Below are 27950 nucleotides of genomic sequence, written 5' to 3'. Positions count from 1 at the left end.
ACTTGTGATTTAGAGAGTTGGTATCACCCCCACGAGGGCACGGTGTCTGGCCTCCCAAAGCCACCAGACCACAGAAACATAAAGTCTGTGCTGTCTTCTCAGGGAGGATGGCTCTGCAGTAGGCAGGGTCATGCCTCACCTGCAACAGCGCCCACAAAGCCCCTATCACACAAACCCCAAAAGCACAACTGCTCTCAAGTCACTTTTATCCACCTCTAACCAAATGAAAACAGAACGTGGTCATCTGCCATGTGTTTGAAGGTAGAAGAGAGCAGTTGTTCATGCAATGAACAGGTGCCTCCTGCATGGTGCCTGGGTGTGCTGAAGGCTGACGCAGAAGGATCACAGGTTCAAGCCTAGCCTGGACCACATAGTAAGACCCTGTCTCAGAAGGGGTCTTGGGGTAGGAGAGAGGAGAAAAAGGAAAACAAAAGAATCTGGTTAACAGTTTTACACAGTAAACAATGCCATACATGGTCTCAACTCACAAAGTAGGCATAAGAGGTGCCAAATGAGATTCAGAAACAGATCAACAATACATCATTTACTAGAAAAACCCTAGAAGGAAAAAGACAAAGGAAGGTGGGCAATCTGTCAAATGTATTGACTGCAGGGTGACTCAGGAAGAAAGTGTAGCACAGATGGCAGACGAAAAGGAATGCCAAGCAAAAAGCCTTAAGCAAAAGCCTTACCCAACAGTAGCCTGGGGCCCAGAATGTAAACTATGTGAGAACAGTGTGAGCTGAACGCCAGTAGAAAGAACTCCATGGGAGAAAAAGCAAAGGTGGTTGACTTCTCCCTTCCACACACCCCCCCCCCACATCAATAGAAGATTCTCAATTTTTTTAAAGCCACCAGTACCCTGGACGAGTAACATAAAAGTTTGCATCTTGTGGTGGTGATATTTGGGTGAGAAATTGTGACATGAATACTCCAGAGTAACTGAAGCAAGGATGTGAATCCAGGCTGAGACTCCATGAGTTTCCTCCTTTTGGTGCTGGGGATGCTGTGAACTGGGAGGGCAGTGGTGGACTATTTGTTGATTCTGCCAATATGTCGGAGTTACTCTGGGGGCATGATGAGGGATGGAGAAGGAGGCTTCTAACCACAAGGAGCCTGCTGTTTAATTTTGATGTATTTTGGGGGCTGTATCATGGGACCAAGCAAGACAGGGTAAGATTTTATAATTGTGAGTATGTGTTTACTGGCAACTGGTAATTCCAGTTGATCAGAAAATCCACAAGGAGGCACTGTCGGCTCTCCTTGGGAACTTGAAGCCATGCTCTTTGCCTAACCAAAGCCTCTGTGCTATTGGCTCAACTTTGGTGTGCTTTTTACATCTAAGAAGCCCCCATAAGGTTCTCCTTGCAATGATTGCAACAGCTTCTAAAAGGTTTTTAAGAATATTTCTTTCTCATCACTGGAAGTCCAATGCCCAATCCTTTGCACCACACAGCCACCTTGGAAAGTATTTCTTAAAGGGCAAGCCTGAAGCCACTTGTACGGAAATCACACGAGGAGCCGTGGACCTAGCCCACAGCTACCAGGCATTGATGTGTTTTGGTTTGGTTTGGTTTTGGTTTTTTCAAGACAAGGTCTCTCTGTGTAGACCAGGCTGGCCTTGAACTCACAGAGAGATCCACCTGCTTCTGCCTCCCAAGTGCTGGGATTAAAGGCATGAGCCACCACTGCCTGGCTAGACATTGGTGTTTTAACAAAGTCACCTGAGATTCTATGAGTGTTTAGGGGCACTAATTTATTATTAGCACATGGTATGGCAGGGGGCTTGTGCTGCAGCGTGCACGAAGAGGGCAAAGGACAGCCTTGTGAAGCCATGTGTTTTCTTTTTTGTTTTGTTCTGGGGGTTTTTTGTTGTTGTTTTTTGTTTTGTTTTGTTTGTTTGATTTTTGTTTTTTGTTTGTTGTTGTTGTTGTTGTTGTTTTGAGACAGGCTTTCTCTCTGTGGCTCTGGCTATCCTGGAACTTGCTCTGTAGATCAGGCTTGTTCTCGAACTCAGAGATCTGCCTGCCTCTGCCCAACGAGAGCTGGGATTAAAGGCATGAGCCGCCACATGCCTTTTCTGGCTTGTTTATTTTCTTTTATGTGAGTTTTGGAGATTGAACTCAGGTTGCCAGACTTTCGCATCAAGCACCTCTATTCATTGAGCTGCCTCCCTTGTCCTCGCTTGAGGTTTTGATGCTTCAAATGATCCCAGAGAAGAAGGTAGAAATGGTATTAGGCCCATTGCCCACTACTGCCTCTCCCTGCCCTCCAGAGGATGCCTTAAGAATACCCACAGCTGGGCAATGGTGGCACACACCTTTAATCCAGCCCTCAAGAGGCAGAGAGGTGAATCTCTGTGAGTTTGAGGTCAGTCTAGTCTACAACAGCTAGAACTGTTACACAGAGAAACCCTGTCTTGAAAAACCAAAAAAAGGAAGGGAGGGAGGGAGGGAGGAAGGATGGACATTGGGGTTTATACTTCAGTCTGGTATACTTCTTACTTCATGTTCTAGGATATTCCTCTTTGAAATAATGTCTTATTGAAGTCTAAGATAGTGACTGGATAAGACAGATCTAATCTGCAAGGAGCTGCTGCGATCCCACAGCTCTCTGGGTGTTCCTCGCTGCCCCTCAAGGAGCCCTAGGCTCCTGGGAGCATCATGTGACACCCACCATCTCAGGGTGGGAGGTTGTGTGTCAACACTAAGCAGCAGGACCCAAGGGAGACCAGAACAAACAGGAAACACCCAGGAAAGGCAGCCTTGGTGAGCCCTTGCTGTGTCCAGGGCATCAGCTTCTGAAATTCTCACATCACTTCTGTTAGAGCAGTTTCATCCCATAGCACACAGGAGGGAGCAGAATCTCAGATTCTCATAGTAGAAGTCAGAGAGCCTGACTGGAGCCCAGAGAGAGTACCAGTACCTCAAGCTTGTTCTTTTAACCACCACATACACAGGCTTAGGAAACTAAGATGTTCTTGGCCCTTGAAGTTGTCATTAGAGGCATACATGCCAATGCTATCTGGGAGGCTGTCTAGCCACATGGAGCCAGACATTAAATTCTGGCTCTACCCTTTACCCCCACCCCTTAACCTCTATGGCCCTTGTCTCCCCATGTGTAAATTGGATGTCTCCTGAATTGATTGTTAGGATTAGATGAGATAAATGCTTACTGCATCATCTGGCCCTTGATAAGAACACTATAAAAATTAATAGCTGTTATTATTTAAAAAACAAGAGCGGCTACAAGAGCCATGTCCAGCCTGCATAAGGTATCATCACTTGGCACTGAGCTTGGAGCCCTGGGCTGTCAATTCCAGAGTCATGGCTGTCTGAGTCCTTCCATCCTCCAGTTCCTTGACAAATGGCTTTTTGGCTTATGGACTCTGTGGACAAGTGTGGGATAAAGATCCTGGTTCCCAGCAGGCATTGACGCTGCCTCCTTCATGACACAGAGTCCCTGCCCAAGGGTTGTGGTCTGCAGACTGATATCCCCACCCTCACTCTTGTAAAACTTATTTTAAACATTTTTTTTTTCATTAAGGGAATTCCTTCATCCTTTCCTGTGTCTTCCAGTAAACAGAAGGCATTTGGTCCCCAATGTACCAAAATGACAATAATAATTAGCATTTCTAAAGTACTCTGCAGTCTACTGAGTGTGTCTCACATGTCAGCTACATTAACTCTCCCATCATCTGTGAAATAGATGGGGCAGGAGTTACTAGAATCAGCCTTTACATGCTGTTGCTGCTGGAGATTGAACCCCAGGACCTCTGCTACCCTAAGCATGCACTCTGCCACAGAGCCACAACCATAGCCCACAGATCGCTGTTTAGAAATAGAGCAAAAGAGGTTAGGAGATATTCAAGAACTCATCCAGTGTATACACCTCGTCAGAGAGAGACCTAGAATTAGATCCATGCTGAAAATGAAATCTGGGGCTAGAGAGATAGCTCAGCTGTCAAGAGCAGAGACTGGTCTTCCAGAGGTCCCACGTGCACTTCCCAGCACCCATGGTGGGTGACTCATGATTTCCTGTAACTCTAGCTCCAAGGGATCAGACTCTTCGTCTTTTAGCCTTCTCATGCACCTACACTCACGTGTGCAAATCATCACAGGGATACACACATAAACATAACAAAAAATAAGATAGAGCTAAAGACAAACCCCTAAAAACTAAAATATACCTGGGTTGGTATTGGGCACCTGTAGTCTGAGGTAAGAGGATCATACACAGGAGTTTTGAGACCAGTGTGGACAGCATAGCAAGACCTTGACTCAAATACACATAAAAATTCAATCACTAATCTGTCAGTGGTGGTGTACTCCTTTAATCCAAATACTCAGGAGGCAGAGGCAGGCAGATCTTTGTGAGTTCGAGACCAGCCTGGTCTATAAGAGATAGTTCCAGGACAGCCTCCAAAACCACAGAGAGACCCTGTCTGGAAACACTCCCCCCTCCAAAAAAAGAAAGAAAGAAAACGACAAAGCAGAGAGAAGGAGAGGGAAGGAAAAGTAAAGGGAATGATGGCACATATGTAATTCCAGCACTCAGGATGTAGAGGCAGGTGTATTTAAACGAGTTCCAGGCTAGCCAGGCCTATGTGGTGTCTTTCAAGGTCAAGACACCATCTCCAGAGGACATGCTCCTCCATCTAGTGTATCTGTCTGTGAAATACACAAAAATACTTGTTAGGATGCCAGCCACATGGACCTGGGATCATGCCCTCACTCCACTAAGGATCCCAGAATCACTGGTACCTGCTCATTGTGTCCTACCTTCATGGAAAGGTCAGTAGAAGCTCCAGGTGCCCTCTAGACAGTGTCTTTTGCCCCCTGGCTGTGCCAGGTTCAGAGGAAAAGGGATGTCCCCAGTGTCTCCCAGGAAACGTGAGCTACTACTAATGCTTCTACCAGATAATACCAAGAGAAGCTCATCTTGGCGCCATTCTGAGAATAGGTTCTCCCTGACTTAATTATATGGCGACATGTCTAAGAAAGCTTGTCTTGTCATGCTTTAGTTGTGTGGCCTACACCTTTCTTACACCTTTTGTTTTTATTTTTGTTTCTTTTTGTTTTGTTTTGTTTTTTGTTTATTTGTTTTTTGTTTCTTGTACAATACTAAGGATTAAACCGTTGTGAAGTGCTCTGCCACTCAACTACATCTCCAACTTATTTGTTTGTTCATTCATTCTTTCAGATTTATTTTGTTTTTGAGTGTTTCTCCTGTATATATGTCTGCACCACATATATATCCACAGCCTGGTGCCAGTGTAGATCAGAAGTGGGGAGTTGAATGTTGAATTCCCCAGAAATAGAATTACAAATGATTATGGGAATTGACCCAAGGTCCTCTGCAATATCAACAAGTACCCTTAATCTTTTTTTTGTTTGTTTGTTTTTGTTTTTGTTTTTGTTTTTTTTTTTTTGTTTTTTGAGATAGGGTGTCTCTGTGGCTTTGGAAGCGTTCCTGGAACTAGCTCTTGTAGACCAGGCTGGTCTCGAACTCACAGAGATCCGCCTGCATCTGCCTCCCCCGTACTGGGATTAAAGGTGTGCGTCACCATCATCTGGCCTCATTAAGTTTTCTAGTCCATCCTTGAGCTCACTCTGTAACCCGTCCCTAGCCTTCCAAGCAATAAGGATTGCTGACCCAAGCTCAACACTAGCATCTACTCTTTTGTAAAGCAACAGCTCCCAACACTGCAGTGTTTTTATTGAGCACCTACTGTGCGACAGCTACAGTGCTGACCTTCAGCTCTTTGTGGTTAATAAGACATGATTCCTGCATTCATGGAGGGGACAGCTGAGTGGTGGCTATGGAGTGCAGGCAGCAGGTTATCTTAACATCACCTCCCTGACAGACTCTAGTTGCACTTTGCTATCTTTAGCCAGGGTCACCTCATCTCCTCTCCCCACCTTACCTTTCCCTGTCTTTTGTTACCATCCTCCCCCCATCCTGAGGCTCTCAGCTTTCTCTGCTCCTGCTGCTGGTGGCTCTCATTTGCTATGCTGGGCCTGGCCTTGATTTCTGGTGGAACCCAAATCATGCCACCCTGACTGAGGAAGAAGAGTGTGGTGCCCAAGGTGATCAGAGCACCCTAATGCCAGGAAGCCGATGCAAAGCATTTACACTGCAAAGCCCTGTCTCTGTCCAGCTACCTGTATGCGCTAAAGAAGGCCAGCTCTTCAGCTCAAGGGACTCAGCAGGAGATGTGATCATCACCTAGATCCTTCTGCTCCTTAGCAGCTTCTTTCAGCCAACATCCTCGTCATTTCTCCTTACGTTCAGAGCTGGTAGGATGAGGGTGGTGCACTGTAGGGCCTAAACATTGATAGTTTATTATAAGTCATTACTACTGAGATACATGTAAAATCTTATGATAAATAACACCTTAAGCTGGGTCTGTGTTTGTCTGCTAGAACTCAGGTTCATTGCATTTACATTTCTGTTATTTGAAAACATATCTATCTTCTTACCTAGAGGCTAGAGGTGCTGGTTCATATTCGCTTAATTGGATTTTACTTCCACATAGTTAATCAGAAGAAAAATGTCATTTAGATAAATGTGACTGGCTTGTGTGCTTTTTTCTGCCAGCATCAGACCAGAACCTGCAATGAATAATGGGTTCATTTCTGGAATGTACTCATAGTCTGTAAAAGCCAACAGGTATTTAGAGTTGGTTCAATAGCTTCCTTTAGATTGTTAAGTGCTGAAACTGTCCAGGTCATACATAGGTCAGTAGTTGAGTTCTTAGAACTGGCAAATTCTAAACATCCAGTAGTTGTATAAGTACCATTGTTATGACTCTGAATCTCCACTGTTACTAGCAGTTTTCCCCCCAGCCTGGTCCTACAGCAATGTCAGCCCCAAATAATACACAGAGACACTGTGTAGATATAAAGCGGCTGACCTGTTACTAGCATTTCTTATGGGCTAGCTCTGTCTTAAATATTAACCCATTTCTATCAATGTAAGTAGTTCCATGTGGTCTTATCTTACTGGAGAGAGGGTCTGGACCTCTTCCACTCAAGTCCCTACATCTTGACTCCCTTCCCTACTACATCTCCCAGAATCCTCCTTGTCTCCTAGAGTCCCACCTATCTTGCCTTCCTATTTGCCAACAGTGCTTTATTCATTAAACAATAAGAGAAACGTATTTACAGAATGACATCTCCCATCACTCCATGTTAACTCTCTTCTGCTAAGTTCTATGCAGTTTGTCTAATGAGAGAAACAGACCTAACAGATGCCAGTTTATAAAACAATACAGTGCACAGAAATATGGCTGGGGATGGATGTTCAGTCTCCCCTTTCAAAACACAAAGCAATCTTAATTGAAGCTGTTGGCTACTACAGCTTGGTGAACAGACCAGTCTCCATCCCTGCAGGGCAATACATATCAGAGTCCTTGCAAATATGCTCAGAAGCTGTAATTCTGTTCTCAGATACTTGTCAGAGTAAAAAGAATGTAGAATGAGCTAGCAACAAAGCAGGCTAAAAATTAAGATAAATTATAATAATTAGATTATTGAGCCATTGAAAACCATTGGAGTGGAGAATATCTTGCAGCATGGGAGACAGATACCATGTAATAAGGAGGGTAAAACAGGCTTCAGAATTGCAGCAGGGTTTCCCAGAGCGCTTGCTGGCTATGAGATGCTGAGATCTTTTGGTTTAAATTAGCTTGAGAAATGTTTGCCTGGTTAGAATTAAAGAGGACTTGTAGGACTTGTCCTGCTAGAGATTTGTAAAACACAAGGTTAGAGAAAATCAATATTGAAATTGTTTCTGAGAATTATTGTGTTAGCTTTGTGTTTCTGTGTCAAATGCCCAAGAGAAATGGTCAAAAGGGAGGAGGGGCTTGTTTGGGCTCTTGGGTTTCGGAAGTCATGACGCATGTTTGCCTGGCTTCATGGTTTATGGATCCGTGTTGAATCAGAGCATCACCGTGCAGGGCATATGAAGCAGAACTGCTCACCTCAGCATCCAGGAAGCAGAAGAAGGATGACTGTCATAGACATTCTTGCCTTCCTTCCTGTCCTGGTCCTGTGGAAATGGTGCCACCACACTCAGTATTGCTCTGTCCTCCTGAGTTAACCACCTCTGTAGAATATGTCACATATTCAGAGTTTTAACTTATCTAACCTAGCTCAACTCAATCCAGTTGACAATCAACATTAATTATTACAGCTGGGCAGTGCTGGTGCACGCCTTTCGTCCCAGTACTCAGGAGGCAGAGGCTGGCAGATCTCTGTAAATTAAGATAGCCAAGGCTATACAGAGAAACCCTGTCTTGAAAAACAAAATAATGCCCCCCCAAAAAAACTATCACAAGTACTTATTACTCTAAAATATTTTGTTTTCATTGACTATCACATGAGAAATACCAGTATTACTTCATTCTCTTTTTTTTTTTTTTTTTTTTTTTTTTTTGATGCTAAGAAGGTAATATTGGGTCTAGAGAGATGGCAGCTCTTCCAGAGGACCCAGTTTGATACCTAACACCCTGTTGAGGCTCAAAACTGTCTGTAACTCCAGTTCAGGGGATCTTAGATCCTCCTCTAGTTTCTTTTCTTTCTTTTTTTTTGGGGGGGGAGGGAACAGGGTTTCTCTTTGTAGCCCTGGCTGTTCTGGAACTCGCTCTGTAAACAAGGCAGGCTTCAAGCTCACAGAGATCTGCCTGCCTCTGCTTCCTAAGTGCTGGGATTAAAGGCGTGCATCATCATGCTTGGCTCCTTCTCTAGTTTCTATGGACACCAGACACATGGTGCACAAACACACATGCAGGCAAAACACTCATACACATAAAAATATTTATAAGAAGACAGTATATACATGCATTGTGTATGTTTATACACATACTTATGTGTATTTCCATACATGTATATATAGAAAATAATAAGCTTTGGAAAATATGAAAAGACCACTGGGGAGTTGTAAGATTACAAGTAACTTTTTGTTTGTTTGTTTGTTTGTTTTTAATAGTACCAGTCTAAATTCCCAAATTTGCAGTAAGGGAAAAAAAAATTACCCCTTCTATCATTGAAAAGGGGGAGAAAGCTACTTAAATTCCTGGAGAGCTACTAAGAAGTACTTATGGGAAGGGCTTTGTTACAGTTGTGGAAGCAGCTATATAGGAATGAAAAGGAAAGTATGGCCGGCTCCCATCAGACCTGAGTCTCTCTGACTTAAGATCTTGGGCCAAGCAATTAAGCTTCAACTGTCTCTTACAAAATTTCCAATACTTCCCACAGCTGCGGTGAGGATCATGTCAGCTTCTGTAGCAGCATGTGCATCAGGTCTTTGCATAGGATACTTTTACTTTCTAGTGGTAATTGTATGCTTGGAGAACTGTCTCTTTAAAGGTAGTTACTGTATCAGTTACTGTGTTCTGCTGTGGGCTTGTACTCCCAAAATGCTGAATGAAGTCTCTTGTTCTTAAGCAAAGTATACATTTCATTCTCTTGAGGAGGAAAATGTAGTTTTAGACTAATTTAGGTGAGTCAGAATTCCTCCCCTCCATCCCCCACACTTGCCAAGGAATTGCCCTAAAAATAAGGTTCTACCTGGATCCATTGACTATGACTCAATCCCTGCCTGCATTTTTCTCTCTACAGATCCTCAAGTTTGGATATATGTAAGGTTTTAGTTGGTTTGTTCCACCAGGATAGGATTTCTTACTGGAGTTTTCTTTTGCTGTGTAACATAGGGTCACTTTGAAATGTTAAGATTTGGGAGGTTTAGCCAGGCGTTGGTGGCTCACACCTTTAATCCCAGAATTCCAGAGGCAGAGACAGGTGGATCTCTGAGTTCCAGGCCAGCCTGATCTACTGAGCCAAGTTCCAGGACAGCCAAGATTTCTTCCCTGTCTCAGGGAAGGAAAAAAGAAAGAAAAAAAAAAAAAAAAAAAAAAAAAAAAGATTGGCTGGGTTCTCGAATGAAAACCTTTGCCATTAGGTTATGCTTTGGGGTTTTGTTTTTGTTTTTCATGGCAATGGGATTATGTGGGGCTTGACTTTGTTGTTTTTAATTTCTCTATTTGTCTGATAGCAACTCTACAGAAAGAAGCCAGGCTTAGCTGTTACATTTGCAAAGCTGCCTCAGAATTTGGATAAAAACCGATACAAAGATGTGCTGCCTTGTGAGTATCCAGCCCAATGCCTCCTTCCCCCTTCATGAGACAATGCTTCCCTTTTTAAAACATATTGTCTGGGATTCTGGACTGGTTTTCAGTGTGTCTGTAGACACCACTGTCTTTATTGCAGCCATCTCAGACTCAGAACAGTTGGGGAATAGTGTTTATGCTAATGAGGAGAGAGCTGCAGGTGGGGCTGGGAACTGAACCCTTGTTTACTCCGGATGATAAAAATAACACTTGAAATAATGGATAAACTTTTCTTTCTCCGGCAGATGACACCACCCGGGTATTATTGCAGGGAGACGAAGATTATATTAACGCGAGTTATGTGGACGTAAGCTGGGAATGTGGGGGATAAAAAAAGTACACGCTGATCCTAGTCTTGACAGTGGGGACAGAATGGGGGACTTTGCCCGGAACAAAGCACACTATCATTCACTCCATCATTCTAGAACAGTGGCTTTGTGAAGAAGTGAGAGGCCTCTCTTTACAGGGAGCAAAGTCACTGAATAATTACCGAATAACCTGAAAAGCCACAAAACTTTGAGAGATGGATCCAAACATGCTCTAATTCCAACATCCATCTGCCAAAGTACTGGGCCATTGCCATTTTTATGTTTATTTCTGCTGATGGTATGTTTAACTTTCTGTGTTTGCCCGAGTACTATTAGTCTCACCCTGCCTACAAGTTAAAGAAACGTAATATATATATATATATATATATATATATATATATATATATACACACACACACACACACACACACACACACACACATACATACATACATATGTATAAGAGAAAAAAGGAAAAGGTTTGCCTGTCATGGGGACACACTCACATACCCATCCTGGGCAACTTACCTGAATGTAGATTTCTCAGTTTAAAGGCATAGTCAACAAGCTTTTTTTTTTTTTTTTTTTTTTTTTTCTGTAGTGGACCACTTTGAAAACCACTTTTAAGTAACCAGGTGGCAATATTGGTGCCTGGGGCCATCATCGGCAAAAGTGTGACCTTGCAGAACTGTTCCTGTAAGAACCGGTTTAATCAGGGTTCCACTATTCTCTTCACATTATTGTCAAATCTGAAGACAGCTTTGTGCTGCAAATTTTTTTTTCTAGCTGTGAGTGGATAAGATCTTTTTCTGGGGTGATTCAGCTAGCTGTTAGAAAAGTATAAAATGGAGAGTTCTGCTTACTCTGTGTGTGCTACAATGTATAACCGCTGTAATCTATAACGCCTTATGGATCTCACAATAGATGGAGATTCCGGCAGCTAACCTTGTGAACAAGTACATTGCGGCTCAGGGACCCCTGCCACACACCTGTGCACAGTTTTGGCAAGTTGTCTGGGATCAGAAGTTGTCTCTTGTGGTTATGCTGACAACTCTCACAGAGCGAGGCCGGGTAAGTGACTTGATTTCCAGTTCAAATGTGTGTAGATTGTGCTTTGTAGAACATGAGTGTCAGGGCTGGAAAGGGACTCCGAGTGACCTGTAACTCTCCAAATGAACACCTGCAGGGATGAGAAATGCGGCCTCCTCTTGCCCGTTTCCTCATGTGGATCTATTAAAGCAAGCTAGAAGTGGGGCTGGAGAGGTGGCCCAGAGGAACCAGAGGACCCAGGTTCAATTCCCAGCACCCACATAGGAGCTCTCAACTGTCTGTTAACTCCAGTTCCAGGGCACTGGACACCCTTACACAGGCAAAACGCCAAAGCACATAAAAGAGCACTGGGTACTCTTCCTGAGGACCTGGGTTCAATTCCCAGCACTCACATGACAGCTCATCGCCATATGTAACTCCATTTCCAGGGGCTCCAATACCCTCTTCTGATCTCTATGGACACTAGCACATAGATGTTACACAGACGTATATGCAGGCCAAACACTAATATACATAAGATAGTATATCTAAAAAAAACACATTTTAAAAAGACAAGCTAGAAAGCAGTACTTCTCCCCACCTCACCTGCCCCGGGACCCCTGTGCCATGTGTGGCTTTGCTCATTTGGGAACTATGTCTCACCTCACACAGTAAGATTGTAGTCTGCAAAGGCAATTTGCACACCCTTGACTCTTGACATCTTTACCCAGCACTAGTTCAGACTGGGTTGAAAACAGTTATTCCTGATGAAGTTATTAGCCTTGGCTTTCCTCAGTGTACAGTGGAGACAGAAATAGTACCCACCACCTTGGGGCACTGGGAAAGACTGGGCAGTGTATATAAAGAGATCAGAGAACTGTGTGCTTCCAGTGTTCAGCAGACGTCATCATCATAATCATCATCATCATCGTGTGGACTTACCTCTTCTAGCCTTGATCCTGACCTTTGTGTCACTCGTGGATTGGCCAGAATCTCTCTCATTTTGTAATCAGAATAAAAAAGTGTGATGTCCCCTGGGGTGGTAGAAACTTCATCCTGAATACTGTTCCTCAGAGGCACTAAGGACTCATTTGGGAGTAGTTGCTAATCCTGGCAACTCTTCCTGCCTCCGGTTTCCCATCTTGCCTGCCCCGTTACTGTGAGAAACTGTGAAATCACCATGCTGTCCGGCTCACTGATGAGAGCCTTGTTCTTATCTGCTTTTGTTTTCATACGGGATGGAGTTTCTTGGCCTTTTTTTGAACTTAGAGATTCCCAGCTCCTTGAGCTAGCTCACAGTGCTGCTGCTCCCTATCTGATTATGTGGCACAGTGGGTCTGTCTGGTTATGGGGCACAGTGTGTCTGTCTGGTTATGGGGCACAGTGCGTCTGTCTGGTTATGGGGCACAGTGGCATCTCTCTGGTTATGGGGCACAGCAGGTAGGAAAGCAGACCCTCAAGCCGGTCAGGGTTAATTCCTGGTATTGCTTCCCACCTGTGTGATTAAGGAATCATGCAACACTATCACCCATTTTAGTGTGGTTGTGGGGAACTGAGCTTGTTGCTACAGGAAGCCTCTCCAAAGAGTGCTTGGTGCATGGTCATTTTTGTGTTATTATTTTTGTGGTTTTTGTTTTGTTTGGGGGGAATAGATTTTACTCTATATAGCAAGCTGGTGATATTCCTCCTGTCTCAGCCCTCCCATGTGCCAAGAGGGAACACATGTGCTGCATTACCAAGTGACCACCGTTAATGCTATACACGTGTTAGCCAGCAATAGCAATAACATCCATTTGTATTTACCTTAATTGCATTGTATTTGTTTTGTAGTTTTACTTCTTTAAACAAACTTATTTTTGTTGTTTGCTCTAATAGCCTTTCAAATATGTTTATTAAATATAAATCCAGTATCATTTGCCAAAAGTAAAAGTATAGGTAAAATTTTCAGAAAGTGTTCAACGAAGCCAAGCATTGTAGCAAACACCTGTAATCCAGCACTCAAGAGGCAGACACACAAGGATTGTGAGTTCAAGGCCAACTTTGGCTGCACTGAGACCTTATCTCAAAACAAACAGTCAAAACAAATATAAAGCACTAAGTCCAAGTGTTCTTCTCTCACAAGCCCTGTAGCTGAGGCCAACAACACTTACTCATTTTCTATTATGTATCATGAAAAAAGTGAAGAAGTGTTAGGGATAGAATGCTCCAGGGGTCCTAGACCCAGGCAGAGGCTTTCTTGCTGGCACAGTGAGTCACTTGACTCCCACAATCGAGAATCTGCCTCCATACCTGGCAGCCTCCAATTCTACTGTTTTTGATAGCAAATAGCCTGTGTTCTGCCTGCCTTCATTTGTCCTTATATTCTGGTACTTTGGGTGCCCAGACTGCACGTCTCCTCAGGAGCAGTTTTCAGAGCCGACACTCTGAGGTCTCTGAGTTCACGATGTTGTTCCTCAAAGCTAACCTGCCCAGTGACTCAGCACTGATGCTGGCTTGCTGGTGTCAGGCTTCTTGCTGTTTGAGAGCTCACGCTTGCCTTTGCAGATAGACAGTCATTCTTCTCCTCAGAACTGGGAGCCCCTAAAGGAATGATAGGTGACAGATGATCAGCCCTGGTGGCAGCTCCTCCTTCCCTTCATCTGCTTGTTCCAGCTCAGGAAAAAAGATATTTCCTATGATCCGAGAAACCTTACCGCCATCCGCCCGCTCTTCCAGGACTCGACCCTCCAGCTCCAAGCTGCAGCTGCCCTTTCCTGTCATCTGAGGTCTCCTTGTGACCCAGCGTGTTTCCCAACCTTTTCTTCTCAGTGTAACTCACCACCCTGTTTCCATGTGTTAGAGAGTCCCAGGAGGCCTACCCATCCCTTGAGCATCTCTGGCCCTGGCAACTTTGTCACTCATCAATAGTTGAAAACCTGTTCTTTCAAAGTGTAAAGTGCCTGCTTCCCTCTCCTGTTACAGATTCTCAGGTGACCTGCACCCTTTGTCCTCCAGACCCAGCCGATCACCACTTCTGAATCAGCCATTCCAGGTGAATGGCTGTGCCCCTCTTTTGCTGTAAGATGAACTTTCTAGCGCATCCTGTTTGTTCTCCCTATGTTGCTCATGGCTGTAGGAAAGTGGGTCTCCCCACAGGCATGCCCTAGAGTCCCATGCCCTTCCTGTACTGCACCGAGTCCATGCAGTCTCTTTGTTCAGGGAGCTACCTGCAGCGCCTCATCACCTGCGCTCAGAAAGCTTGCAGCCTGCAGGGCCACTGACCTCTGTCCTTGTTCACTTCTACTGAGGGTGCTTTTGGATAGGTTCTCTATTGAGGCTTAGGGGAAACAATATCCCTGGCCTTCCATCGGATGTTTTTTTTTTTTTTTTCCTCCTGGGAAGAGGGGCTATATATAGTTTATGTCGAAATATGAATAATGTGGCTAATCTTTCCTGTCCCAGCCATCTCTGAAAGCACTGAATAGGCTGTAAGGTTCCAATTTCCACGTCATAACAAAGGACAATGCCTACCTCCTGAATGGTTCTGAGTGTTGAGAATGGCTAAGCCGTAGTTTCCATTGTCTCACTGGACCCGAGGCAGTGGATTTGCTCTGAGTAGCAGTAAAGCCCATGAGTGTCAGGAGGTTGACAAGAAGAGGTTTGGGGTGACATGGACCTCCCTCTTGCAACTCCCTTGTTCTGTGTATATGCTTGATACTGTGCACTTAGAGGGTAGATGGCTCCTCCCCGTAGACCTGGTTTCTGAGTGTGGCTAGCCCCTTCATGTCCTCATGTAGCCTTACAAACCTTCCGTCTTTCGAACCTTCAGGCTAACTGCTTACTCTCTGGTTGGACACATCTTCCTACTGCCATTATGTAAGATCCCCAAGCCACCAACTAGCCACTCATGTGTATACATGGAGCCCATCACCTGAGCCTACCATCGGAGCCAGAGGCTGGGTTACTTAACTTAGCCACCAATACTAGCCACCTGAAGCAGGTCTCAGCTCTCAGGTCTTTACTTCATCCACTCACCATTGCTTAATGCCATCAGCACCCTCTCAAACTTCCCATTTCTCTCCCACAGCAGAAGTAACAGCTCGCTGGCCCAGAATTTCCATAGGCTAGTCCCATCCACTTTACCTTCAGCTGGGCCTTGCCAGAAGGTCTGAGCCAGCATTTCCTGCCCATCCCCTGGAGTGGCCCTAAATACACAGAGCAAAATGTTGCCTGACTCCAGACCAACTTGAACCCTTTGTGCAGCTCTGTTGTCCCCTGGATGCCCAGGTGACCCTTTACATTCTGTCTCCTTTCCCTTTGGCCTAAAAGATCTGCCCTTGCCTCATCCTTGTAGGCCTGTAGTCCAGAGCTCCATGTCTACTCTGTTCAGTGACAACTCCTACCTGATCTGCCCCAACCTGTGTCTGTCCTTTCTTCCTGTGTGACTGACTAGATTGGAGAGCACCCAGAGGATAATGCCAGAGCATCTCTTATTCATCAAACCCACCCCCAAGGATGCTTGTTGACCAACTAAGTTAGCAAAAAAAAAAAAAAAAAAAAAAAACAAGAGATGATGATACAGCCTTCTTAATTGAGCCCACGGCTCTCCCACAAACCCCATCTGGCCCATCTTCCTGAGACATTCTTCCTCTGCCAGGAACCCAGCCTTCTGCCTGTTCCTCTGGAACCCTAAAGCGCTTCCTTTCCAAAGCTGTTTCAGTGTTACTTTTTCTTCCCAAGTCCTCTTCTCAGAGTTTCTGCATGGCTAGGACCAGAAGTCGAGAGCAGTCTCGTGGGCCTACAATGCCTTGTGGAGACAGTATTCCGAGTCCGGGCAACATCTGCCAGTAGCTATGGCCTACCAACCAGCTGCAGGGTCTGTTGTTCTTCTACAACCTGCTTCTTGGTGGTGCCAGGCCTCTTTCTTTTCCTCTTGTCCTCACAGCCTTGTACTTTCAGAGGGTACGAACCTGTGATGAAATTCAGGCTCTGTCCCGTAGTTCTTGTGACCTGACATGGGGTGAGGTCTTCTAAGCCTCGGTCAATCCATTCATAGCCACTGTTCGTACCTCAGAGAGTGGTCCTGAGGCCAGTATAAACAGCATCCATAAAAGCACCTCCTGGGGCTTAACAGATACTATCCAAAGATGTGGGGCTTCTATACCCCTCCCCCAGCAGGCATGAGAGACAGGTTCACTGGGTTCTAGCACACGTGAACAGGATGGAGAGCAAGGCCCTAGTGCATCCAGATCCAGATAGACCTAAAATGAGTCCAGTTCCCTGCAGATCCATGTGGATAAAGGTACTACTGGAAAGTGCAGGTCTGTAACCCCTTGTACAGTGTGTTCCACTTTGGAGAGGATCGTCCCCCAGCTATCCTAGGGCAGGAGCCCGTGGGGCAATTTTCTTCTGTATAGATGAGATTGACACGGGTTCAGATGGACAGACAGACAGGAGTACAGCCTTTGCCTGGCAGCCCTGCCTCTGGTCCTGCTGACAGCGAGCGCTCTGAATCTTGGAGAGGCAGAGAGTAACTATCCAAACTGTTTCAATAAACTCCAGCCTCCACAGCATACTTTTAATTTCGGATATTCACTGTGACATTTGAGAAAAAGGCGAGGAGAGCTGTTTCCCGACAAGTTCTGTGTGTCTGTTAGTTATACCACCTTTCTGCTATAAACAAATGCCATTTTTACTTACACCGGTACCAGTCTAGATTTGAGAAAGATTTTTTTTTTTCTCTTTAAGCTGTGTATGCCTACAAGGCAAGCTCTCAGTAGGCCAAGGCAAGAAGATGGCTTGAGTAGCTAGACCAACACAGAAATCTATAATAATAATTGTTAAATGAGTCAAAGCTTGGCAGAGTAACTATGCACAGCTTAGACTTGCACTTGATACAGAAACCAGAGCTGGGAACTACAATGGCTTATGGAAGAGGCTGCAGGGTTTGGAAGGGAAAATAGACCATGGAAAGGTGGTTACATTAGCAAGCCACAGCTGCTCTATTGGGAGACACTGTAACAAACCGTAGAATGAATGCTACACTCTGTCACAACAGTTTCCTGGCCATGGCAAGTCACTTAGTGTGTACAGTACTCTGGATTTCTCCTTTGCTGTATGGGAAGTCTTGGCTCCCTTGGGAATTTTATTTTTTATTGTTTTCATTTTATTTTGTGTATATGATTGCTTTGCCTGCATGTATGTCTGTGTACCAGTATGTACCTGGTGACCATAGAGGCCACAAGAAGGGATCAGATCCCCTGGGACTAGAACTACAGATGGTTGTGAGCTGTCATATGGATAGTGGGAATTGAACCCTGGTCCTCTGGAGAAACAGACATTTCTCTTAACCTCTGGCCCAACTCACCTTTAAAAAAATATTTTACAACTTTCATTTTTATTTATTATCAGTATGTGTGTGTGTGTGTGTGTGTGTGTGTGTGTGTGTGTGTGTGTTCAGAGCACACATGTGGAAATAAGCATTTATGGATCAGCTCTCTCCTTCTGTGGATTTGGGGGATTGAATTCACTACCAAGCTTACCCAGCAAGTGCTTTTACCTGCTGAGCCATTCACCGCCCTCAGAGAGGCAGGTGCAAAGTCTGTACCCTCTGTGGTCCCAGACCCTATTTCCTGTGAAGGCATTTGAGGTTGTAGGAGGCACTGTTGACATGAAGAGTTGTCTCTGCTTGCAGGCTTTTTAAATGAGGACTTTTGAGGAACCTGACCGCCCTAACTCAGTTACTATAGCTTTTATGACGATGGTATTGTTAATCACATTTGACCTCACCCACAAGGGACTCCACACTGCCGCCTCTCCTGCCTCTGTCAGTTTGTGAAAACCTGAGATTCAAGGAGTTTGACTGTTGGAAGTCAGATGACCAACGAGAGGAAATTCTTCCCTTAGGTCCCTATCCAATGCCCAGTGAGCTCTTAACTGCTGTGTCCCAAGGCGCCTGTGAGGTGGGGTGGCAGATGAAGAGCCCTGAGGGTCAGCCTGGGCAGAGTGTAGGTAGCCCTGAAACCCAGGCCCTATTGCTCTCCCAGTGAACAAACCATAGAGGGGAAGTTGACTCCCTTCAGGCTCCAGCCAGGGCGGACTGGCTTCTGGTAGGCTGACTCACCACCTTATAAACCCAGGCCCTACTGCTCTCCCAGTAAACAAACCCTAGAAGGTAAATTGACTCCCTTTTTCAGGCCGTGGGCACAAGTGGGTCTCATCTGAGTTTCTCATCTCCTGTCACTTCAACTTGAACAGATGTGACTGGATGCCGTGTAGTTGACTGCCCTGGTTATGCCCTACAGAAAAGCCTGACTTGTGTTCTCTGGCTTGTTACAGACCAAGTGTCACCAGTACTGGCCGGATCCCCCTGACGTCATGGACCACGGCGTCTTTCACATCCAATGTCAGGCAGAGGACTGTACCATCGCTTATGTGTCCCGAGAAATGCTAGTTACAAACACTGAGGTGAGCAGGGCTGGGAGGCGCATGGTGGTGGGGCGGGCACAGTCAGTAGCCCCTGTGGGCTTTCGTGTCCAGCTCTGCTGCCATGTCACCTGCCAGTGCCCCACGTGCATATCTGTGCCATTCACAGTAGCCAAGAGCGAGAGGCGGCCCTGGGCTCTGCCCATCAGATTTGTGGATAAATGAACTAGGCCTAGCTGTGTAGTAGTATTCAACCTCAAAAAAGGAGGGCATTTTGGGCAAATGCTTCTGTGGGATGAGTCTGAAAGACATACTAAATGAAAGAGGCCAGTCAAGAGGGTAAGTGCTAAGATTACATGTATCTGGATACCTAAAATACTAAACTCACAGGCATGGGGAGAAGAATGGTATTTGCCCTGGTTAGAAGAAGGGGAAGGGCCGGGCTTGGTGGCGCACGCCTTTAATTCCAGCACTCAGGGGTCAGAGGCAGGAGGATCTCTGTGAGTTTAAGACCAGCCTGGTCTACAGAACTAGTTCCAGGACAGGCTCCAAATCCACAGACAAACCCTGTCTCGAAAAACAAAAAAAAAAATAAATAAATAAATAAAAATAAAAAAGCGGGGGGAAGAAAATGGGGAGTTACATTGTAATGGCTATAGAGGTCGTATTTGGGTGGTAGAAATGAAAGTTCTGGAAGGAGATAGAAGTAATGGTTGCCCAGCATTGTAACCATGCTTAATGCCAGTAGACCTTACCTCTAAAATTAGTTAAGCTTCACTGTGTTATATGTGTACTGAGGGTAGAAGTCAGCAATGGAAGGTGTGTTTAGCCACATGATAGTAGGGGGCCCCTGATGGTCATGAGCAAGAAGGCCTCAACACCAGACTAAAGTATGTACACTATACAGAGGCAGCGTGGATGACCCTGGCTGCAGGATGCATAGGAGCAGGTGGGGGAAATGCCTGGAGGCACAAGAGGTCAAGAGAGCAGTGTCTTGGGGACAAGAGTGGTGTTTTGGGAAAGTGGGAGCTTGATGGGAATTGACTGAGACCATAGCAGGGCTGAGCACAGAGGCACAAGAGGACACTGAGGCTAAGGCCACCCTGGCTGGTGTCCAGGGCAGGGCTCATTGCTTTGATGACTCACCAAGGCCACATCTTCCACAGACTGGGGAAGAGCACACAGTGACCCATCTCCAGTACGTTGCGTGGCCTGACCACGGCGTGCCTGATGACTCCTCAGACTTCTTGGAGTTTGTGAAGTACGTGAGGTCCCTGAGGGTAGACGGTGAGCCTGCCCTAGTTCACTGCAGGTACTGAGCCTTACTGCATTCTGTTCTAAATTGTTCTTCTACCCCTTGGGAAAGGCCAGGAGAAATAGGCAGACAACAAACCCACCCTTATCCCACAAAGTCAAATGATCCTGTAAAACTATGCTCATTTCCTAACAATTTCTAAATGCTTTGAAATGTAACGAAGTCATAATCATGCAAGTGCAGCTGGATGCTGAAAAGGAAAACCCCACCTCCTTGTCCTGAGGTTTCTGACTTCAACAGCAGGCATGACTCAGAAGGAGTGGAGTTTTGGGTTTCGTGGATGGGTTTCTTGTTGAGTCCCAGTCTTAGGACCTGTGGGGATGGGCTTTTTCTTTTGACAAGCTTAAGATCACACCTGAATGTGTGCTTTCTGTTCTTGAAATCAGCATTAGGACTCACCCTGGGGCAGGCCATGGTGAGGGGGGCAGGGGTTCAGCTCAGCCCTACAGAAATGATGCCCATCCTGAGTCTCTGTCTCTGTCTCCTCCCCAGTGCTGGAATAGGGCGGACAGGCGTGTTGGTCACTATGGAAACAGCCATGTGCTTAATTGAGAGGAACCTGCCCGTTTATCCACTAGACATTGTCCGAAAAATGAGAGACCAGCGGGCCATGATGGTGCAGACATCAGTAAGTAGAAACTCAGTAATTAAAAAAAAAAAAAGAAAAAGAAAAAGTAGTAAGGAAAACAGTGGTAGATGTTGGCTAGGTATAGTGGCGATTGCCTTTATTCCCAACACAGAAGACAGCGGCAGGTGGATCTCTGAATTTGAGGCCAGCTTGGTCTATATAAAGCATTCCAGGCCGGCCAGGGCTGCATACTGAGACCCTGTCTAAACAACAACAGTGACAAAAAGGCAGAGATCCATATTTCCTGAGCTCACACAGGAGTGTCCATAGCCAGGGTCATCGTGAATAGAATGAGGTTCAAGGGGACTGAGTCAGTGCCTAGAGTCACAGCGTGTCAGAGGCACAGTGACTACAAAGCACAGACCCATTTGCATGCATTCTGTTTATCTCCGGCATATCCTATTTGTCACTCAGCCCAAGAGCAGCCCTGTTTGCATCCCGTCATCACCCATCAGAGGAAAACAGTTACTCGGGTCCCCTCACCATGAGCTGTCTCCTACTGTATCATGCCAGGGCGCTTGATATGACAGGTGTCCTCGGGAGAAAATATCTGCTTGTCATTTTGAGTTGCAAGAAGAGCAGGGTATGGTTATTGTAAAAAGAGCATGATTTGGGCCTCCTCCTCACACACTTACAAGCTTTGGGTAACCCTGAACCCTTCTGTAGGCCTCAGTTTCCCCCTTTTGCAGATGGAAGCTATCCTGCCTTTGGTCATTCATTCACCAGACAGTGTTGTCCAAATAGAAGACACCCAAGCTTGGGCTAAGTAGAACTGGTTTTTAATCTCAGCCATGATGGGCAAAGCTCCAGGGGTATCCAAGAATGTTCTAGAAGAATATTAAGAATAACTTGTCAAAGACAGGGAAGTAGCCTCCTGACAAAACTTGCAAGGTGGTTGAGAAGGCTTGGTTAGGAAGCAAGGAGCAGGAACTCTGTTCTAACCAACTAAGAGCAGTCACGGGCTGCTGGAAAGACATAAAATTTCCCTAAAAGATTGTGAGTCCTTAGTTTATACCTGGGAAATACAGTTGAGAGAAACCAGCTCAGCCGTAGAGATATCTTAGTAGGTAAGGATACCAAGCTGAGTGGCATCTCCTGAAAGGCAAGCTGTCCTCCCTTTGCCATAAATAAATAACTAAGGGAAAAAAAAAAAGAATCATCTACTTAAGGTCATTGTTTGCCCTGTTTGGAAGAATAAATAAATGGTGGTTCAAATCATAGCACACCCCAGCTAGGCCTGGTGGTAGAAGACGCTCTAATCCCAGCTAGTCCAAAGGTGGTGGCCCAAGGTTATAATCTTAAGACCTACCTGGACAACTTAGCAAGACCTTGTCAGCTTTCTGTATCTGGGGCTCCACATACAAGGATTCAAGTGGTCACAGCTAAAAAGATAGCAAAGAAAATGTTTCTGCATGAACATATAAAGACTCTTTTCTGTTTTATTCCCCATAAAGTACAGTACAGCTGTTCCCACTGTATTAGATATTAGAAATATCAAGAGGTAATGTTTGCTTTGCTTTGGGGTTTTGGTGGTATTTGAGTAGGGGCTGTTTCAGACTCACTATGTAAACTATTGGCCTAGAACTCAGAGATCCACCTGCCTCTCCCGCCCAATGGGTGTACCACCGTGTCCTGCCAAAAAGGATGGTATGTGGAGGTTGCTCATAGGCTATACACAAATACTGTACTATTTTATAGAAAAGATTGGAGTGCCTGAGGGTTTGGGTGTCCATAGGGACTTCTAAAATCAATCCTCCATGGTTACTGAAGGTCTGTCTCATAATCAGCATCTTTCCCTAACTCTCTTAAGAAAAAAGGAATCTAGATTCCTTGTCCCACACCCAATCCCAGCCTACCTGTGTTCCTATCCTCCATCACCCACCTCCCAACCCCTAGACATGCCCGTGTATTCCAGGCCAGGACAGCGGGGTCCTCTTGTACACTTCTCAGAACAGACTTTTCTTGTCACAGAGTTTCCACATCAGTGTCATCCTTATATTAGTTACTTTTCTTGTTACTGTGGCCAAGCGCCTAACAAGCATGAGAGGAAGGGTTTATTTGTGCTCATAACTTGAGGGACAGTCTATCATGCTAAGGAAGGCATGGCAACAGGAACTATAGAAGCTGTATTTAGTAATCAGAGAAAGATGAATGCTAGTACTTAACTCCCATACTTCACCGCTTTCCTCCGCCCACACTTCTCTGAGGGCAGGCCCCCTCCCAGTCTGAAGATTTGAGTTCACCTCACTCTTCCCCAGCACAAGGCCCAGACAGAGTTAGCACACGTGGAGAGAATATAAATGTCCCAGAGACACTCTCAAGCATGGTGTGAGGCAACACTTCTGATGCTCTGGACTTGACAGCTTTCTTTTCTCTTCCAGAGCCAATACAAGTTTGTATGTGAAGCGATTCTTCGAGTGTATGAGGAAGGCTTAATCCAGAAGCTGGATCCCAGTTAGGACAACTGTGAAGCGTTCATTCCTCATTCCCCTGAAGGCCCCCAGAGATGCTGGTCACTGTGGGAAGGGATGAGCTTATTTGAACCTAGGCACTTTAAATTTAAATTTCTGTGGAAAAGGTATCCTGTACATAGGAACTGCTGATGTAGATATGCATGCCGCTATGACGTCTTTGGGCCCAGAGAGATAAGCAACAGGGATCTCCAACTGGGAACTGTGTTTCTCCCTCAGTATCGCCACCCCGTCAGCCATCTTCCGGCAATGAGAAGGGGATGCCAGCTGCACTGTTGACACTCCTCCCTCCAGAAGCCAGACAGTGTGGCTACTTGTGGTTGCTCAGGTGTTTTGTGTGTTGATCTGTGCGGGACTGACTCCAAGGGCTGAACTTCCTTGGCAATTGATATCCATTTCCCCTGACGCCAGGGAAAACTCAGATGAATGTACCGCAGGCAGGGCACAAGGGACTTCAGGCTGGAGGATGAACAGGGTCTATTCTGCCCTCCCTCCCTCTGCCTCTACTCCATCCCTTCTGCACTCGTGTTCCAAAGCACCCACTTCCCCACCCCCGAGTTCCTCTCTTCAGGATCACAGCCAGTGCCTGAACCTGTTTCATAATGTATGTTCAGGTGACTTCTCAGCTGAGGCTGGGAACCAGACTCCACGCTGCGTAATGCTGAGTCTTAGCTTTAGAAGCAGCCGAGCCTCTGCTCACCCCTTACTGTATACTCAGCCACCATGACTGGAATCACCGACTACTGAATCTCTATGTGGATTGCTGCTACTTCAAGCTCTCACACTTGAAACAAGACAATTTTCCTGTGGGTTGGGGGGGGGGGTATCATGTGGTAGCATCCAAATATTCAGAATTTTGAACCCTTCTGAGAAAAGACCTTCTAGTAAGTGACCATAAGAAACACCGCTTCTCGAAGGTGTCCTGTGTGTGTGTGTGTGTGTGTGTGTGTGTGTGTGTGTGTGTGTGTGTGTGATGGGTGACTCTCTCAGGATTCCTAACTTGATTCAAATTACTGTTGAGTTTATGTAAAGAATGAGCCTCTGTACAGGACAGATGTGTGCATTCACCCTTGGTTACAGTGGTCTCCATTTCATTTCAGAGGCGAGAATCAGACTATCTAGATATACACACAATTTGATGTTAATTTATTCAAAGTACTCTGGGATTTTGATTGTCCTCAAGAATTCTGCTCTGTGAATACCATGGGGAAAAAAAATTTTTTTTAATTTGTGGCAGGATTGTAGCGAATTATTATTTAAGGAAAAATAAATTACATGAATGCTTTAAGGTGGTATTTTTAAATAGCAGTTTTTGTGTATCTAGAAAAGTGTTAGCAGGTTTCTTAGTGGTGCTTATGGGAGAAGGGCACTCCGTGTTGTCATGTAAGTAGGTGAAGCTACATCAATACTTAGCAGGCACTGAAGCAGTTAAAGCATTTCCTAATTACAAGATGGGTAAGGACTTGTGCAGAAGAGCCCAGGTTTCCCAGCAATCTTTATCTGTAGGTTCAGCATATCCATCCATTTCCCTCCTGCCCATCTTTTACCCACACACATCTTACTGCTCAATGATGTGAATGGGAGAGTACAATGCCCAGTGCCCTGTGTAATGAAAAACTAAAATGGTTCTCCAGACCACTCAATACCAAGTAGCCCTCAGCCTAGGAACCTGGGATCTGTGACTGTATTTCTTTCTGTATAAAATAAAGAGAAACAACAGTTGGAACTTGAAAGCAAAATGAGATCATTCTATAGAAGTGAATTTCCCACCACTAGAATATGTAAACCAAAGCTACCGAAGACCTAGGGAGGTTGACTTCTTTGTGGTTGGCCCCAAATTGCACCAAAAATATGGAGCCCACTGGGTTTTCCTAGCCTAGTGTCCCAGAGGGCAAAAGCCCAGAAGATGGAGGACTGGTACCTTTATTCAACCTGGATTCTGAGAACGCCCTCCACAAAGAACCAAAAAGAGGAGTAGCAAAGAACATTGGGTGCATTTCAGGGGTATCAGGCTGCTTTGCAAATTATCGTTTTGTCGAAATGTTTGTCACCACCTTGTGTGCAAAGCACTTTCAATGTCTAAATGTCCTTGGAGATTGTTTTATTATTTTCTAAAAACAAGCTGTTGAGTGTGGTCATGAAAATGCTGCTGTTACACTTACATAATATTCCGTGAAGCTTGAAAAGGCTGCAGCTGGCCTCTCTGCCATTGTGTGGGGCCAGCAGTTCAGACACAACAGATGTTGCCAGCAGCAAAGTCCATGGAATCCTGGGAAGGATGACAAGAAGATAATCTCAAGGAGCAGAACACCCGAGTAAACAGAGACAACATCACCAATTACAAACCAAAGCTCTGAGCTCCTGTTTCCCTGCATCCCACACTCCCACGGTTGCTCTTAAGAAACCATGTTTCATCCTAAGAACTGCATCAGAATCAGGCTAAATATTTTGCCTGGGAAATTTGGCTGGATATGAATGAAGAAGATATTTATAGCCTACATTCTAGCACCTTCCAGAAGATCAGAGTAGACACCCCAATCTGCTGCCTTCATCCAGATGGGTCCCCTGTTAACATCACTCAAGAACCCACACATGGTGAAAAAAATTAAGTTTGTTTAGGGGTAGGGAGACAGGATAGATGGATCTCAAACTTGTAGCCGTATTTTTAGCTTCCTCCCACGGTCATTGTTATCTAAATAAGCTTTGAGACCAGTGTAGAGTCTCTCACAGCTGTGTTCCTGATTGATCCACTCCCACCCCCATCCTTAAACTTTTTCATTTGGGGGCAGTAAGTGGCCTCTTCATCCTCCCAAGGCAACCAAGACATTATACACAGGGAAAAACTGTAAGAGCCATGACCTAGTCCAGTCCTAGGCTTATGGAGATGCTTTACCCTCAGCCCTTAGTTGTGTGTTTGTGTGTTTGCTTTTGTTGAAAGGGACTGATGATCAGGTGGAGTAGATGAGCTCACAGTTAGATTTCAGGGAAGCAATTTAACTGTAACCAAATCTGAAGAGCATACTCCATTTCTGTGACTTGTCCCCAAGAGGTTGTCTCAGCCCTTGTCACTGTGGAATTACGAAGATAAAGATTGCCACCCTCTTGGTTCTTGCCTGTCATCCTAGAGTAGACCTATTAAAGATGGCAAAGCCCTGGTGATCTTGAGACTGATACTAGCTATGCCACTATCTTGAGCATCCTCATACCACTGGAGCAACCAAAGGATTGTGCTAAGCCATGTTTTGTAAAGTATCTTAGTCAATCAGCAATATGTTTTTCTGTAAATTTGGAATGTTTTTCATTCTGACTTATTGTCGGGGACTCTACTGAAAAACAGTTTGGTTAATATAAAAGCATTCAGGCTATGCAACTCTATTATTGTCTGTCAACATTTTTATTTGTATGTCTGATTTCGGCCCCTCCCCCTATCAACTCAAATGCTGTCGATCCATCTCACCAGCCCGCTGGTTATGCAGTATTTGGCCTTAGCATTCGTGTTGGGTGGCCAATTTTAGTCCATAATTGCATGCATTCTAATGCTGTGGAAACAATAGCTTACAGAAAGTCCCCTCCCCCTTCATCCTGCAGGGTTGCTGAACATCCTCTTGCTCCCTTCCAGAGGACCCAGTTCAGTCACCACCACATATCAGGTGGCTTGCAATCTCCTTTAACTTATCTCCAGAAGTCCTGATGGCCTCTTCTCACACATGCTGCTCTTGGAGCAGGCCCAAGTTCTGTTCCCAACATCCATGTTGGATGTCTTACAACCTTTAACTCCAGATCCGAAGGATCTGACCACTCTGGCCTCCTATAGGCACTTAGATGGCCATGCCCAAAAATAAAAATATTTTAAAACTTAAAGTAGCTTCTTTAATGGATATATAGTTGTCTTAGCTTAAGCAGGCTGCGGTAACAAAAATACCAAGGCTGGGTGACCTAACCTCTTTCTGGAGGTTAGGAAGTTCAAAATGAAGGTGCTGGGTGATTGTTCCTTGGCAGCCTAAGCATAACATTCTTAACTGTCAGAAAGAATCCATCTTGGTTTTCTCCTTTTCTTTTAAGGCCCCTCAGACTATCATGAGGGCCCTACCCTACAACCTCATCTGATCTGTTTCTAGAGGCTCTATCTCCACAGCCCATCTGTCTTAGTTACTTCCCTGTTGCTATGATGAAAATAGCCTGACAAAAGCAACATAGGGAACAAAGTTGATTTGGTTTCGCAACTTGTTGCTAGGAAGTCAGGGCAACAGGTACTGGTCATATTACATCTGTAATCAGGAAAAAAAAGAGCAATAAATGCATGTATGCTACACCCAGCACTCTCCTTTTCATTCAACACAGGACCCTCAACCCAGTGAAGAAAATCTCCCCGTATCCACCCACAGGTCAAACTAGACAATTCCTCACACGGAGACTCCTCAGGTGATTCTACACTGGCCACAGTCAAAACCATTACACCGTCTAACTGGGAGACAGCTTCAATATGAATTAACCAGCCTTCTGGCTTTTCTTATTTATCCTTGTCATCTCCAGAGACCCAGATTCTCTCTGACCTTCCTCTCCCCACCTCACCTCTGGGTACCAGAACTCTTAGAGGCTTCACAAGTGCTTGGGAGTAGAGCTT

The 27950-nt window shown here is 45.2% G+C and overlaps 1 protein-coding gene across 5 annotated transcripts in view; it reads left to right on the top strand.

Annotated features, from left to right (window-relative positions):
• Ptpn3 (protein tyrosine phosphatase non-receptor type 3) overlaps positions 1-26701 on the top strand; it is a 149533-nt gene extending 122832 nt beyond the window's left edge. For all 5 annotated transcript variants that reach the window (XM_051187839.1, XM_051187842.1, XM_051187840.1 and 2 more), the window contains exons 20-26: positions 10057-10147; positions 10417-10478; positions 11404-11550; positions 18826-18954; positions 20079-20224; positions 20720-20855; positions 23237-26701. In XM_051187839.1, the coding sequence (XP_051043796.1) occupies positions 10057-10147; positions 10417-10478; positions 11404-11550; positions 18826-18954; positions 20079-20224; positions 20720-20855; positions 23237-23314 (789 nt within the window). In that variant the 3' untranslated portion in view covers positions 23315-26701. The remainder of the gene's footprint in view (positions 1-10056; positions 10148-10416; positions 10479-11403; positions 11551-18825; positions 18955-20078; positions 20225-20719; positions 20856-23236) is intronic.
• Positions 26702-27950: the final 1249 nt, after the last annotated feature.

The sequence above is a fragment of the Phodopus roborovskii genome, unplaced genomic scaffold (genome assembly GCF_943737965.1).
Source record: "Phodopus roborovskii unplaced genomic scaffold, PHOROB, whole genome shotgun sequence".
Lineage (NCBI taxonomy): Eukaryota > Metazoa > Chordata > Mammalia > Rodentia > Cricetidae > Phodopus > Phodopus roborovskii.
The sequence above is the reverse complement of the archived record's forward strand: the minus strand, read 5'-3'. Positions and strand labels throughout refer to the sequence as shown.